Here is a 16,617-nt window from a genome sequence, read left to right as displayed (position 1 = left end):
TTTTTTTCTTATGCTTTGCTCCAGATTTAATTATTTTCATTTATGTTATATATTTATTATATATATATATTATAATAATAATTCCATGAAACTAAAATTATAATCCTGAAAAAATTTATTGTAAAGAAAGAACATTATTTTTTAACCTAGAGCATCACATCTATTCAATACTAAAAGCTATCTTTATAGAATAAATATTTATTAATAAAATTTTATCTAAATATATTCATGTGGGGTCTTGTTTTGAAGCATTTATTATAAGAAATTTAATGGTATAATCAGAATCTAATTTAGATACTTGGATTAGTAGTTATAACTTTTTCTAATTTGTAAAAAACGTTATGCACGCAAATCAATTAATAGAGACTTCTTCTTGGGCGGTAGACTCACGGGTGGGCGTTAATGAGACGCACGCGGGAGTCTGTGAACTTTCACGTAAAACCAGGCGCGGGAAACCAGGCTGAGAGTGGGCGGGAAACCAGGCGCGTGGAATTGGGCCTTTTACAAGGCCGACCCCGTCATCAGCTTTGGCAATCTGCCCACGTACTGCAAGTCGCCCAAGGGTGAGATGGGCGTTATTATACTTTTTTTAGTTGGTTAAAAGTCATTTGCATGTGTTATCTCATAGCCGATGTGGGTGAGATGGGCGTGGGCTAGCATGGCAGGCTGACAGCATCCGCTCGCGCTTCTTCTAGCCTCTGCGGAATTATTTATGCCTTGTTTAGTTGGTAAAATTTTGGTTTTTTTTTTTTTGCTACTGTAGCACTTTCGTTTTTATTTGACAAACATTGTTCAATCATAGAGTAACTAGGCTCAAAAGATTCATCTCATAAATTCCAGATAAACTGTGTAATTAGTTTTTATTTTTATCTTTATTTAATGCTCCATGAATGTGAACAAAGATTCGATGTGACGGAAAATCTTGAAAATTTCAGCCAAGAACTTCATCCTTAGTGATCTTGATAGCTGTGAATGACAGATCATATTTTGTCAATATTTAATCGTTCATTGACGCAAATATAGTTAGAGACTGCATGTGCTTACATTATTTATCCGCGGCAATCTTACACCATCCACAGCTTCATGAAATTATATACAAGAAAGCCTCCCAAGTTCCTGTATAAGATCAGTTGTTTATTTGCCGTACAAATCTGAAATATTTGTTACAACTACAACAAACTTAAACCAAATGACAAGTGATTACCAGTCTTTATGGTTTGATGTAACCTTTGTTACACATAAAGGGTATTCTCGCCGTCATGAAGATATACGGTGGTTCTTCCTTGTTTTTGATAGTCCCATGGCGAGTATGAACATTCTAGCAATAGCTTAGAATGTAGTTGTATATGCCATATCTTGACTAAAACCAGGCAAAGAAGTTTGTTCTTGTAGTGGATCCATAATACGAACAATTTTATTTTACATGTCTATTATGAATAAAATATACAGTCCGTCCTGATAATAGGGTAGTAGAATCTAAGACACATAAAGAGAATATGTGATTGGTAAGTACAAAAAGTTAATTAAACAAAGTATATAGTAAATAAAACTTAACTCACATTGCTACATTCAACTTTTTTCAATGTTTGAGTCAAAACGGTGGAAGTGCAATTATTTTGTGATGCAGCCTTCTGCCGTGCTCGATATTCACGTTGGTAATCACGTTGTTTGCTCTTGCTCTCTTTCCTTTCTTCTTCAGTCATCCTCGCTCGACGATCACGCTGATACTCACGTTGTCTCCTATTTATCTCCTCCATTCGTTCATCGGTAATCTCAGCACGACGATTGCGACCTTGCGATGTTTGGGCCCACCTCGACGAGGCCTCATCTTTAACAAGAATTTTGACAAATTTGGATTCGATTACAAAATTAGAAAAATACCTAATTATTAAAAGCATACCTGTGACGTTGGTGATGTCGCTTAGCACATCGCGTGTATGTCTAGGTGAAGAACGCGCACCTGAGGGCGCTCCCCGGCGCGGTGGAGAGGCTGGCGCTGTGCAAGGCCGACCTGCTCGACTACGACGCGCTGTCGTCGGCCGTCGCCGGCTGCCACGACGTCTTCCACACCGCGTCGCCCGGATCCGATCTGGTACGTATACGTGTAACCTATAGTAGTACTTGAATATGGATATACTAAGATCGATCTATGATCACGATACATGTCACGTGCCGTAACCAGACTGGCCTTTGGAGGAAAAACGTTTTCTCCTGTATGTACTCCAGTAGGGACCATATACAACATCTACTGGCTACTGCAGCTATTTATTATTTATTATCTCTACTATAATTGAAAACTTCTTGGACCGTTAGACCAGACAAACTCACGCCCCAACAAACTCATCGCAGCCCACTAATTCGGCCCACTAATCTCCACCATAACCAGGTCAAAACACGCATCTGGCTCCAGGGAGTGAATTTTGCATGCATGCATGCAGGAGACAGTTTCTGTCGCAAAAATATTCTACTACTGGAGTAATAAATCTTTTTGCTGAGATTTTGGTGTATCCTTTTTTTAAAAAAGATTTATTACTCCAATAGTAGAATATTTTTGCGACATAAACTGTCTCCTGCATGCATGCATGCAAAATTCACTCCCTGGAGCCAGATGCGTGTTTTGACCTGGTTATGGTGGAGATTAGTGGGCCGAATTAGTGGGCTGCGATGAGTTTCTTGGGGCGTGAGTTTGTCTGGTCTAACGGCCTAAGAAGTTTTCAATTATAGTAGAGATTAAATTTCAACTATGTCTATTTATTTATTTATTTATTATTTATTATTATTATTTATTATTATTATTATTATTACTACTATTTATTAATGCTTTGTTCATCTAGATAAAGAAAGCAAGAAGAATATAGAGAGTGAGGCAAAATTGGAATCCTTTGACCAAGAAATACATAACGAAGACAATGCCGAAATATTACTACCGGCATCCTTGCCCTCAGGTGACCAATATCCCATTCTTTAATCTTTTATTAAACCAACAATTGCATAATATATCGTGAACCTAAAAACATTTCCATATGTCAACATGCTAACTTGGAAGATGATTTACCGTCTAAACTGGAAACTGATGAGGAGATGGGCTGGCTACGTAGAAATGATAGCTATGTTCCAGAGCGTAGAGGCCCACGTCCGGTCCTTAATGATCCACTGCCAATTTCCAGTGACTCCGGTTAGCACAATAACCTTATGCAATTTTTTATAAACAAACAACCATTTAGATTTATGCTTTTCTACTTAACTCAGAGATATTTGCAGATGCACACCTACCAGAACGGGGCAATATTGACCTAGAGGTTCAAATCAATGATGCTGCCGAAATAGTAAAGAATCAAGAAATAGACGTAGACAAGAAGCGGAAGCGTGCTAACCAGGAGGATGACGTACACCACTATCTTTCAATCAACTCAACATCCTTCATAATAACCTTTCATATTTTCCAGTATGAACCATTGCATACAAATTGTCCGAATATCCAATCTTAGACTAATAATATTGCATATTGCCCATGCAGATCATTATAGTAGAATATGGAACAAAGAAGAACGTCAAAGATGATGACGTACAGACTCCACAACAAGTAAATGACTTGCATCCGATGTGCGCCAATGCTAATGTGATGGTGTTGCCTAAATATAATAAACCAAAAAAAAAATAATAATGTTCAGATAATGCCGCATGGTGAGTACTCGACAGTTTTGGTACTTAATAGTACGTATTTTGGCAATTAATTTCTTATCTCCCTAAGGTTTATATATATGTAATAATATATAAATAAAACCTCTATAGATTATCTGTACGAAAGAAGACGAAGAGGTAATAAGATACATGAAAACAAAAAGTGATAAACATGTAGCCGTCCAAATCGAGGAGTGTTATGGGGAGCGACAAGACATGGATTGCCTTTTTGTTGAGGGCGAGCACGTCAATGGTTCTGTAAGTCTAACTAACATGTTTTCTACATTAACTATTATCAGTATCGAATATTTGACAATAGTTTAATGACAAACTATTACCTTCCAGGTCATAAGTCTGTACATCGAATTAATGCGGCACGAAGAATATGGCAAACATAGAGAAGGTCGAAATGTATATTTGGAGAACTCATGGTGGTCTCAAATTCTAAAAGCTAATGGAGAGCAAGACCCTGAAGATTTAGGGATTAAAAGACAAGCCGCGGTTGAATCAAGGGTAAAGGATTATTTAAAAGCTGATATGGTAAGCTTAAACATAACATTTGTCATATGATAAATTTTATACCGTCCGAATAAGAGTATATAATGAGCATAAATTTCTATGTCTGCAGGTGTTCCTACCCATCAATATTCCACTGTGTCACTGGTACCTCGCAGTCGTGAATACTTTAAAACGGAAGATACAAGTATTGGACTCTTTTGGAATGGAGATGATGGACTCTATTGGAATGCAAATGATAGAATGTGTAGATGTTCGAAACACGGTACAACATAATATCTTTTTGATGTACACATACTTTTTTAAATTATTGAACTAAACAAATCAAAATTAACCCGGTCTCTCGGTTTTAACAGTTATTAGGAATGGAAAGAATAATTAAACATGTAGTAGAGAACAAAAAACTCGACACAAGCAGATGGGAGCATAGTATTGAAGTGTCGTCCTGGGAAACTAACCATATGATTGCCCGAAGAATGCAAAAGGATTCGTAATTACTTCCCATCTACATGTCATTGTATTAACACCATATATATATATATATATATATATATATATAACCTCATATTTTTTTTACCATTTACAGATGTAGTTGTGGATTATGGATGCTTAATTTTATGGAGTATTGGACTGGGACAACTTTATCTGATCATGTCACACAGGTAATTCCTACATGACTAATTTGATAATATGTAATAAGTAGATTAATATCGTAGACTAATATACAATGACTTACTCATGTTTTCAGGCTGACATAGATAACTTTAGGTTCAAGCTACCTGCAATATTATACAACTCCCCGATAAATGAGAAAAGAGGGAAAATAGATAATGACCTACAATATGAAACCCCAAATCAACAATTTGATGATGTGGAAGAGCTCGATGAAGCACAAATTTTATACTCGGGAGATCCCAAGATGATAAGTACACTGAGGTGGGCAAGCAAAGAAGAACTATTGCAGGCCATTTCCACAATCATCCAGTTTTTTGCCAACGATAAAACCTTAGAGTAAGTCTTTCGAAGTTTTACCTGTGTCATTGATACGATAAATAATTTTGTCCTTTTTCGTGTTCTCAGCAAAGAGTGGGTACGAAGTACAGAACCACATCCAATTTCTTTGAGTCATAGAAATATTATTAATATTTTACAAGAGTGAAAAGAGTTGGATCATGAATCATTTAATATGAGTATTCGGATGCTCGTGAAGAACCAAGGCATGAAGCTGAGGAAACAAAAATACCACCTCATGGATCTTAAATTTGCTGTAAGTTTAAATTTATAAATAATTATAATTATAAAATAGTATAATTCATCAAAGATTGCTAATTACTACAAATTCAACAGGAAATAACTAGGTTTGGACGAGATCCACGATGCTGTGGACCTGTTAATAAAGTATATCAAGAAAAATTGAAAAAAGTACTTGAGTGTTGGCCTGACATGCAATATCACATAAATGACTGTACCAATGTAAGTTATGTTTTATTTACTATATATACTTTGTTTAATTATTTTTTTGTACTTACCAATCAAATATTCTCTTCATGTGTCTTAGATTCTACTACCATATTATCAGGACGGACTGTACATTTTATTCATAATAGACATGCAAAACAAAATTGTTCGTATTATGGATCCACTACAAGAACAAACTTCTTTGCCTGGTTTTAGTCAAGATATGGCATATACAACTACATTCCAAGCTATTGCTAGAATGTTCATGCTCGCCATGGGACTATCAAAATCAAGGAGGAACCACCGTATATCTTCATGGCGGCGAGAATACCCTTCATGTGTAACAAAGGTTACATCAAACCATAAAGACTGGTAATGACTTGTCATTTGGTTCAAGTTTGTTGTAGTTGTAATAAATATTTCAGATTTGTACGCCAAATAAACAACTGATCTTGTACAGGAACTTGGGAGGCTTTCTTGTATACAATTTCATGAAGCTTTGGGATGGTGTAAGATTGCCGCCGATAAATAATGTAAGCACATACAGTCTCCAACTATATTTGCATCAATAAACGATTAAATATTGATAAAATATTATCTGTCATTCACAGCTATCAAGATCACTAAGGACGGAGTTCTTGGCTGAAATTTTGGCGAGTCGTGCAAACGAGTGCTACGACAACATCCCTGAAGATATCCAATATTTGATTAAAAAGTTAGAGAAAATGTAAAGATGTCTTTATGTACTGATGATTCATAAAATATATATAGACTTAAAACAATTAACCAAAATTAAAACTCTAAAAAAATTAATATAGCATTTCTTAAAAAAAAACCGTGGCGTTAGCACGGGCATTATACTAGTACTTTTTTTAGTTGGTTAAAAGTCATTTGCATGTGTTATCTCATAGCCGATGTGGGTGAGATGGGCGTGGGCTAGCATGGCAGGCTGACAGCATCCGCTCGCGCTTCTTCTAGCCTCTGCAGAATTATTTATGCCTTGTTTAGTTGGTAAAATTTTAGTTTTTTTGGCTACTGTAGCACTTTCGTTTTTATTTGACAAACATTGTTCAATCATAGAGTAACTAGGCTCAAAAGATTTATCTCATAAATTTCAGATAAACTGTGTAATTAGTTTTTATTTTTATCTTTATTTAATGCTCCATGAATGTGAACAAAGATTCGATGTGACGGAAAATCTTGAAAATTTTTGCGAACTAAACAAAGCCCGGTGTGTTCAGCAAGATGTCTGTCAAACCAATGTTTCGGTCCGATGGGAGATACTACCAGCCCCAAGTGGACAAGCTAGACAAAATTCAAAGAGGATACATTTGTCTTGTGGATGCATAGATTTATAATAAGGAGATACATATATGATGAAAAATTGATCACTATAACTGATTTTTAAAATTTTGGGAGATGCATAGGCGCACCCTAATGATACTACAGCTTCGCCCCTACCAGCCCCCCGCGACGCGGCATATCCTGTGCAACTGCTCAATGACACTTCCATTGTGAATTACGTGATTCGCTCTTGACATTGCTTGTAGCCTTCTAGGACTACTATCTTTTAGGTTTTTCTATTTATAATTGTGGATTGATGGCTAAAGCCAGAATTTCGTTATTATCTTTAGAAAATAGAAAATTAGAGTATCTCTAAGAGTTTTCAAAAACCATTTCTAGTCTTCTTTTGGCAAGATTAAAAAAACATTCTTCAACGAGCCCTTATCTCAACCCAATCTTTCCGTGTTTTGGGAGAATGGTACAATTGGGTGGAAATATAAGTGTTTGTACCAATATAAAGGTGAAAGGATGTAGAGAAGAACAACGGAGGAGGAGAAGACAGACGTACAAGAGAGAAAAAAAGTATAAAAATAATTCGGATGATTTGAAAATAATTTAGAATTTCTTATGCAAAATTGTCTTTTATCTGTTAGAAATGAAATTTATGATATGGTTGTGAGAACCCAACAAATAAGCTGATAACTTTTTTTAGCCACTTGGAAAATTCATTGCTTTTATCAATTACTCCTTTTAGAAAATATTGGAGATGCTTTTAGGTTCTTTACGGTGTAATGGTGGAATCTATCTATCGGAGTTTAATTTCTCAACTTGACATATGTACTTATAATTTTTCAATTTAATTTAGGAATTAGTGGAGGTAGGCATCATGTCTATCGACAATGAGATGTTTGCGATGCTTTATTCATTTCAATAAAATTTTAAAAAATATAATTCATATTGGAAAATAAGAGAAGTAGATTTTACCTCAAGAAATATTTAAGATTTGGACTTTTCTGGCATGGCTTTTGTTGTGAATTTTTCACTTGCTTAATCAAAAGTCTTACCAAACAAGCACATTCGAAAATAGCTTCTGAAACCAAAACCAAGGCCTTGTTTAGTTCCGAAAACTTTTCGGTTTTCGGAACTGTAGCACCTTCGTTTTTATTTGACAAACATTATCCGATCATGGAGTAACTAGACTTAAAAGATTCATCTCGTGATTTACAGGTAAACTGTGCAATTAGTTTTTATTTTCGTCTATATTTAATGCTCCATGTATGTGCCGCAAGATTCGATGTGACAGGGAATCTTGAAAAGATTTTGGTTTTTGGGGTGAACTAAACAAGACCCAAAGTAAAAATGAAAAAGTCAAAGTTGTTTTTAGAAGGAAGCTGAATCCACCAAAATATGGTTTCTCCTGCCTTCACTGTTTTTGGAGAAGGATTGCGATAAGCCGCGACGGGTTGCACAAACATCAAGAGCGCGACCCTATTTTGCTTCGGCCACCGGACCGCATCCAGCGTTTGGACAATAGTGATTGCAGCTGATGCTCAAGCACTCGCACGTTTTTCAAAAATTCTAACATTTTTTCCCACAAAAGCTATGACATTTGAACGGTGTATCTGTTTTTAACTTTATTTGCATCGACATGTTCTATGTGACAAGACGAACAAAAATAGATTCCACTTACTTATATTTTGAATAATTTTATTTTAATAGCAATTTATGTGTAAAAATATGTTGGAGATTTATAAAAGAAGTTGGTACCATGTAATATAAACTGGCTACTTCAAAAACATAAGTCTTACATGGTATGGACATCGACTGTTACCATAAAAATATAATAAATTTGTTATATAGTATTTACATAAAGGTACTAACTCCCTAGAGAGAGTAACGAACCAAAACAACACAAGTTACAATCTAGAGGGCCAAATTATTAAAAAACATGTTTCATAAGCCGCCAATTAGGGAGTAAGTTATTTTACACAACAAACTACAAAAGGCAGGAAATATGACTTGCTGCCGACGGGGGCATTTTAAAAAACGAGGGTAATGATACATCATCAAGACAAGTTGCAAACTAGGTACAAATTATTAGAATACTAGCCAATGCCCGTGCGTTTCTACGGATGATAAAAGTATGTTAATCTAATTTGTTGCTCCCATAAGAATGGTTTTTGAAACAATATTAGCACCAATAATGAAGTTAAAGAAACACATGATGTATTGATTTGCATCACTGGTATAAGTGGAAATGAAATGTTAAATGCACCTTGTCGAAAATCCACCAAAATGATTAGGCTCAAAAGATTTGTCTCGCAAATTACATATAAACTGTGAAATTAGTTACTTTTTTATCTATATTTAATGCTCTATACATGTGCCGCAAGATTCAATATGACAGAAAATGTTGCAATATTTTTTGGGAAGTAAACACCAAAACTAAAAAATTTTGGTGTTAGGCCCCGTTTAGATTGCTGATAAAAATTTTTTGGATGTCACATCGAATGTGTCGGAAGGATGTCGGGAGGGGTTTTTAGAAACGAATAAAAAAATAAATTACATAGCTCGTCAGGAAACTGCAAGACAAATCTATTAAGCATAATTAATCTATCATTAGCACATGTGGGTTACTGTAGCACTTAAAGCTAATCATGGAGTAACTAGGCTTAAAACATTCGTCTCGCGATTTTCAGCCAAACTGTGTAATTAGTTTATTTTTTATGTACATTTAATGTTTCATGCATGTGTCCAAAGATTCGATGGGATGGACGAAAAAATTTTGGGGGGCAAACTAAACAGGGCCTTAGAATTTTGGTGAGCTGCTCAAGGTTTTGGGTTTTTGGATTTTTTGCAAAATACCATACCTAAATTTTCTTACCTATTATTGACGATGTGGGAAGTCTAGGGATGGGCATACCCTGGGCGCCATTCAGTCACTTGGGGAGAGGAAGCCATGCAACGCCAGGGGCCACTGTGCCCGTCGATCGAGCGTGCCAGCCGCCCAGGGGCCGCCATGCCCATGAGTTGGCAGCGCCGCCACCAAGAGCCACCATGGCCATGGGTCGGTCACACTGTTGTCATGGCCATCGCAGCCATCAGGGAGGAAGGGGAGGGGGCATTGCCGCCTAAGGTCATCTTGCGCGCTAGCCTAGCAGCATCATAGCCAAGGGCAGCGCCCTATTGGAGGAGATGGTTCGCCGCCAGTCGGCTGGGGACGGGTGGGGCAGTGGAGGAGCTGTCGGGAGTAGACCGCAGCACAAGCCTCTGTTTTTTTTTCAAGAGGCTGACTGGCTGAGGGAGTTGGGTGGGGAGGCATGGGGAGTCAGAGGAGGCACGTTGAAGACCGTTGACGTCTCCACTTTCATCTTTTTAGGTATAGTGCCAACTAGAGGGTCAAATTATTATAAAGCCCACTATATAAGCTAGGAAACATGACTAACTACAAATTGGAGGGACATCTTATACTCTTATAAGGTAAATTTCACTAGAGATTTCTCTCAACATGCAAGCTATCCACATCAACAATCCACTAAAACTTGTAACTATAGTCAAATAGTACGTATAATTGTGATAGTCATCTCTTCATCTACTAACATATATTTAGCTATGTTCATATTGATGTGTCAAACCATTCAACAAAATTAAATTCAAGATAGTTTTATTCATATAACTATAATATAAGTAGTCTAATTTCTTTTTAAATTATCTGAAATTTCTGCAGCAACGCGCGGGGTATTCTCCTAGTACTCCTATAAAGTTAAACCCTACTACTTATTTCTCAACATACAAGTTGAGTTGTCCAACTAAGCAACCCACTATCAAATACAATTAAAAATCCACTGCCTATGCAATTGTAGTGTCCACATCAGTAAGTCACTATATTTCTCTCAACATGTAGTTGTCCAACTAAGCAATGTATTATCACACATAACTAAAATCCACTAACCATACAATTTTTGTTTGTCTGCGTCATCATGCCATGTAATCCACTAATCTGTATTTCCGCGGCAACGCGCGGGGTATTCTCCTAATTTATTAAAAAACAAGAGTAGCAACCCAAAATAAGACAAGCTGCACTCTCAAGGGCAGATTGTTATAAAAAACATTGCATATGGTGTCAACTTAGAGGGTAAGTTATTATACAACTAATATATAGACATAGGAATGCATTCGAACCTAAAAGGTAACTGAGAGGTGAAACTAAAAAGTATTAAAAAAACATGATTGGAAACTAAAACAAAAAAAACTAAAAAAATGAATGAAATCTAAAACTGGGGGCAAATCTTTTCATGGCAACTTATGTGTGAAATGGCTACTCTTTTGTAACAATTTATAATTGTAGGTGAAGCAACTAATATGTTGGATTTAGGAGACATTCGGACCTAAAAGAGTGACTTAAATATGAAATTTTAAAAATAAAAAATTGACTAAAATGAAACTTAAAATAACTGAAAATGAAAATAATTTTTTTAAAAAACCTCATAAAACTGAAAAAAATTAAAAAAAAACAGAAATGAAACAAAATTTGAAACTGAAAAAAGAAAAAAAAATTCTTCACAACGACGATAGCGGCATCCACCACCATCCCACATTCCCACTAGTCCACAACAAGCTCGACGATCACAGCATTCCTAGGGCTAATGGGCCTCAGGTCAACCAGGTCGTTAGGCTATCTCCAACGGATCCAACCCAAATATATGACCCATTTACCAATTTGCATTGCGCACAACAAAAAAGCCTGTGACCCCATAATATCACTTCTCCAACCGCCGACGCAAGAGACCGTCGTCTTCGTTTTCTCCTCTCGCAAGCACCGCCGCCTCTTCCCTTCCTCCCCGCCGAACCCCTGAGCAGGCCCGTCTCCCTCCCTCCCCATCTCCCTCCCAGTCGAGCCACCAAGCGCCAAGGTCACCGGCGACTCCGTCTACAGACCCGCGGTGCCGAGCGCCCCTATCCGTGGGTAGATCTGACAGCGCCACCAGCCTCCCTCTGCGCCTCATCGTCATCATCAAGCCTGCCTCGCCGGACGGACGGCGAGCTCCTCCGCTATGAGGCTTCCCTCCCTCGAGCGAGCCCCATCCCCTGTGCATCTTCCTTTGTTACCTCACTCCGGCGTCCCCTCCCTGCGAGGTAGCCAACTTCCCTCCCTCCGGCAAGCTCCAGCGACGGCGAGCTCGCCTCGTCGAGCCGTCCACGCCGCAGCGCTACGGGCCCACCACTACGAGCGACGAAGATTTTGGGTCTTTGGATAGAGACGACGCAAATATGCGCCGCGGTTCGTTCCTTCCCTAAAATGCATGCTCTGTTTGTGTCTTTTGTTGGAGAATGTTTTTGAGACCTATTGCACTGTGAAAGATGCATTTTGCATTTAGGTAATGTCGTTGGAGACAGTCTTAGGTCGCACCACATGCCAAGGGACTATAAAGAGCAGCTAGCATTAGCAACGACTTAGAATATAAAGGGCAGCTCGCATCAATTGGTAAAAAGACCGACTATAAATTTGGCCCGGTTTGGAAACCATGTTCAATTGGTTTCTTCCTTAACTAACAATGGGCCGCTAGGTTCATTTTCAACATTTCTACGTCCTCTAAAATTCGTAAAATTTTTCAAAATAGAACATCTGCTTATACCAGTGCCGAGCTGATGCTAGTACAAGATCGACGACCATGCATGCGTCTCCAAAGGGCATCTAGCAATATTAGCAACGACTTAGAGTATATTCGGTCTGCACACGCGTTGATAGAAATGTCACCTTGGTCTCTACGTTATCGATCCGATCGTTTGGGTCCTTGGAGAGGTGTCACCTCGGCATCGATGGCGTCGCCGGGAGAAACAGACAAACTTCCGTCAAGATCCAAAACTCCAACGTTGGACGCCGACAGCGCCAGACAACGGGGGTGCGATGCGAAGCGAAGACGCTAGGAAAAATCTGTAAGAAATAAACTACTGGCGATTTCGTCGTGCAAGTGTTGCCAAACTATTACAGCTAGGCAGCTAGCTCATGGCGTTCGTAATTCGTTCGGAGAAACCAAACTCCTGAAATACAGTCAACTCTCTCTCAGTCTCTCTCTATATATAAACACGAGATGATCTTTGCATTCTGATGATCGAAGCAACGAGCTCGCAGAGGAACTAAGGCTAAAATGGCGAGGAATCAGATCTGCATTCTCCTCGCGGCGATCCTACTCGCCCTACCGCCGGCGAACGCCGCCCTGGACCAAGCCGCGCTGCTGAGGCAGTTCATCGAGTCCCGGCAGGCCCAAGCAAAATCGGCAACCGCAGCCGGGTCTGCCGAAACCGACGACGACACATGGGCTGACCCCGTGGGAAGCTTCGGTCACCTGCCCACGTACTGCAAGTCGCCCAAGGGCAGCAAGGAGGCCGACAGGATCAAGTCCCTGCCGGGGCAGCCGCCGCGCGTCAACTTCGAGCAGTTCTCCGGCTATGTGACGGTGGACGAAGAGCACGGCCGCGCGCTCTTCTACTACTTCGTCGAGTCCCCCTACGACGCCGCCTCCAAACCCCTCGTCCTCTGGCTCAACGGAGGTATGCATGCATGCATGCATTTTCCTTTTGGCGTTCGCCGGCAAGATGCAATTTGATGAGTAGTACGTACGTGTTCGTTGCACGCGCGCAGGGCCAGGGTGCTCGTCGCTGGGAGCCGGCGCGATGGCGGAGCTCGGTCCGTTCCGTGTCAACCCCGACGGCAAGACCCTGAGCAGGAACAGGCATTCGTGGAACAACGGTACGTGTAGCCATCATGTACTAGTTGGTGACGGCTTTGTTGTTATTGCAAAAGAAAACGAGGTGCGCCTGCGAGACGACGACGAGAGACCCGGCCGGTGTCATCTTTCTGAATTCTGACGACGTTCTTCTGTGTGGACGACATCGTGCAGTGGCCAACGTCATCTTCCTTGAGTCGCCGGCCGGAGTCGGGTTCTCCTACTCCAACACGTCGTCGGACTACGACAAGAGTGGTGACAAGAGGACGGCAATGGACTCGTACAACTTCATACTCAACTGGCTCGAGCGGTTCCCCGAGTACAAGGGCCGGGACTTCTACATCGCCGGTGAGAGCTACGCCGGCCACTACATCCCGGAGCTGGCCGCCGTCATCGTGGCCGTCCGCGAACTCACCGGAAAGAACCCGACGAACCTCAAGGGGATCTTCGTAAGTCGAGCGGCGCCATGGCAGTTAATAACTTCACTTGCAGTTACGCACGGCTAATAAGCACGATATGGCTAACTAGTAGGTAGTCGTGTTGGTTTCTCCTCGGTCGGTTTCAGGTTGGCAACCCGTATCTTGATTATTACAAGAACGACAAGGGCTCTCTCGAGTTCTTGTGGAACCATGGGGTGATGTCCGACGAGATGTGGGCCAACATTACCGAGCACTGCAGCTTCGGACCGTCCGATGGCACTTGTTGCGAGGAGGCCAGGTCACCGTTCAACTTCGGGAAGAACTTCATAAATACCGCCGGTAACATCGACCAGTACAACATTTATGCTCCAATTTGCATCCAGGCGCCCAACGGGACGAGCTACTCCAGTAGCTATGTAAGTATTTATTATTCATATCAAATGATTTAATCCTTATTGTTCGAAGAAAAGTTTGTTAAAGACTTATTTGGATGCACATGTATCTACCTCAATCTGTGTTGGTGTGGGTTAGTGTGCATTGAGAGGTGGATACATGTACGTGCATCTAAACACATGGGTTATTATTCTATCAAATTCTTTGATCCTTATTGTTCGAAGAAAAGTTCCTTAATAAAAGGAGCAGAATCCAGCAGGCACTTCTGATTGATGAATTATACCGATGTGTATAATTATGACAGTTATCTGGCTACGATCCGTGCATAGGCAACTACGTCGAGGTCTACTTGAATTCCCCTGAGGTGCAGAAGGCAATCCATGCTCGGCTCAATACCGACTGGTCAATCTGTGCGTAAGTAGTGGCAACTGCATGCCCTGACATACTGTTTGCTCTTGGCAAATCCATTTGGTTATTCTGACCTGAAATCCTTTTTTTTGTCATTGGTTCAGGGGATTACCTTGGAATGACGCCCCGTTAACAATGGTGCCAACGCTCTCATGGCTTATCGACACCGGATTAAGAGTTTGGGTGTACAGGTAATTACCATCCCCATTGATCTTCCGTACTTGTGCCAACAATACAAACTCCAACAAAGGAAAGAACAAATTAAGAAGAGTAAAGTCCATCAGCGGTCCCTAAACTTGTTCGGATGTGTCATCCCGGTCCTTAAACTCGCAAAATGACCGTTTAGGTATCTAAACTTGTTCGGTTGTGTCATCCTGGTCCCTAAACTTAAAAATCTCCCATATAGATCCTCAAACTTGTTCAGTTGTGTCATCCCGGTCCCTAAACTTATTTTTAAGTCTTATCTGGGTCAAAACAGGATGAATCTAAAAACTCTATATTGAAAAATAATTCATAACTTTTTCATATGAACTCAAATGAAGATAAACTTTATATCAAAATTGTAGGCAGCAACATGATCTACAACTTTGCAGTTGAAAAGTTTTTAAATTAAAATCGTTTAGGTTCCCAAAATATTTTTTATAAGTTTATAGATTTTAAAATTTAAAATTAAATTTTATAACACTAAACGACTTCAAATAAAAAACTTTTCAACTACGAAGTTGTAGATTGTGCTGAGGACTATAACTTTGGTATAAAATTTGTCTTCATTTGAGTTCATACGAAAAAGTTATGAATTATTTTTTGATATAGAGTTGTTAGATCGCTTTGTTTTGACTCAGATGAGATTCAAAACCAAGCTTAGGGACCGAGATGACACAACTAAACAACTTTGAGGATCTAAACGGATGATTTCTAAGTTTAGGGACCGGGATGACACAATTGAACAAGTTTAGGGAGCGAGATGATACAGATGAACAAGTTTGAGGACCTAAACAATCGATTTGTGAGTTTAGGAACCGGGATGACACGACAGCACAAGTTTAGGGACCAGTAGTGGACTTTACTCAATTAAGAATCAACTGGTAATTTTTTTACTGTTAATAATCATCATGGATAACTCGTTGGCAGTGGCGATATGGATGACAAGTGCCCAATTACTGCAACGAGGTACTCCATCAAGGACCTCGATCTTGCCGTCACAAAGCCATGGCGCCCGTGGTACACTCCTGCCAATGAGGTAATACACGGACGAACTCAGCTTCGAAGAAGAAGATGCGATAGGATTATTTATATGTGCTAAACTTTGATGGTTTGTATACACAGGTTGGAGGCTACATTCAACAATACGAGGGAGGATTCACGTTTGCCTCCGTGAGGGGATCTGGTCACCTGGTGCCAAGTTTTCAGCCTAAGAGATCACTGGTTCTCTTCTACTCCTTCCTCAAAGGCGTGCTTCCACCTGCGGTTTCATTGTGGCGTCCGTGAGACCGAGGAACTACTCAAGTCCATCTACAATCAAGGAGAATTCCAGTCTTACTAGATATATGAATAATAAGATTTGAAAGATTCCACGACTCTGAGACACTGCTACTATTTATGGTCTTGTTTATTTTCTTCTTTGCGAATATTTATGGTGCTTTTTAGATACTGTTCAAAACTGTTGCTGCAACTGTTCAAACACTGCTACTATCCTTTTTATATACTTTTTAATTCGTAACTCATAGAGA

The 16,617-nt window shown here is 39.7% G+C and overlaps 2 protein-coding genes across 2 annotated transcripts; both read left to right on the top strand.

The window, feature by feature from the left end:
• On the top strand, positions 632-4,874 carry LOC8063719. The gene is made up of 6 exons (XM_021453553.1): positions 632-637; positions 1,946-2,092; positions 3,518-3,583; positions 4,027-4,221; positions 4,310-4,462; positions 4,860-4,874. The coding sequence occupies exons 1-6, from the start codon at positions 632-634 to the stop codon at positions 4,872-4,874; spliced, it is 582 nt and encodes a 193-aa protein (XP_021309228.1).
• On the top strand, positions 13,326-16,375 carry LOC8063717 (serine carboxypeptidase II-3). Its single transcript, XM_021452844.1, has 8 exons — positions 13,326-13,527; positions 13,583-13,690; positions 13,842-14,116; positions 14,233-14,502; positions 14,784-14,893; positions 14,992-15,078; positions 16,019-16,127; positions 16,214-16,375. The coding sequence occupies exons 1-8, from the start codon at positions 13,494-13,496 to the stop codon at positions 16,373-16,375; spliced, it is 1,155 nt and encodes a 384-aa protein (XP_021308519.1). The 5' UTR covers positions 13,326-13,493.

The sequence above is a fragment of the Sorghum bicolor genome, chromosome 2 (assembly GCF_000003195.3).
Source record: "Sorghum bicolor cultivar BTx623 chromosome 2, Sorghum_bicolor_NCBIv3, whole genome shotgun sequence".
Classification (NCBI taxonomy): domain Eukaryota; kingdom Viridiplantae; phylum Streptophyta; class Magnoliopsida; order Poales; family Poaceae; genus Sorghum; species Sorghum bicolor.
This window is presented reverse-complemented; position numbering and strand designations above follow the sequence as displayed.

Excerpts from the sequence above, each read along its gene's own strand:
- LOC8063717 (XM_021452844.1), top strand. The coding sequence starts at position 13,494 with ATGCATGCATGCATGCATTTTCCTTTTGGCGTTC. Across the intron at positions 13,691-13,841 it reads CAGGCATTCGTGGAACAACG|TGGCCAACGTCATCTTCCTT; the intron begins GTACGTGTAGCC and ends GACATCGTGCAG. Across the intron at positions 14,894-14,991 it reads ACCGACTGGTCAATCTGTGC|GGGATTACCTTGGAATGACG; the intron begins GTAAGTAGTGGC and ends TCATTGGTTCAG.
- LOC8063719 (XM_021453553.1), top strand. Across the intron at positions 2,093-3,517 it reads CGTCGCCCGGATCCGATCTG|ATCATTATAGTAGAATATGG; the intron begins GTACGTATACGT and ends TTGCCCATGCAG. Across the intron at positions 4,222-4,309 it reads ATTATTTAAAAGCTGATATG|GTGTTCCTACCCATCAATAT; the intron begins GTAAGCTTAAAC and ends CTATGTCTGCAG.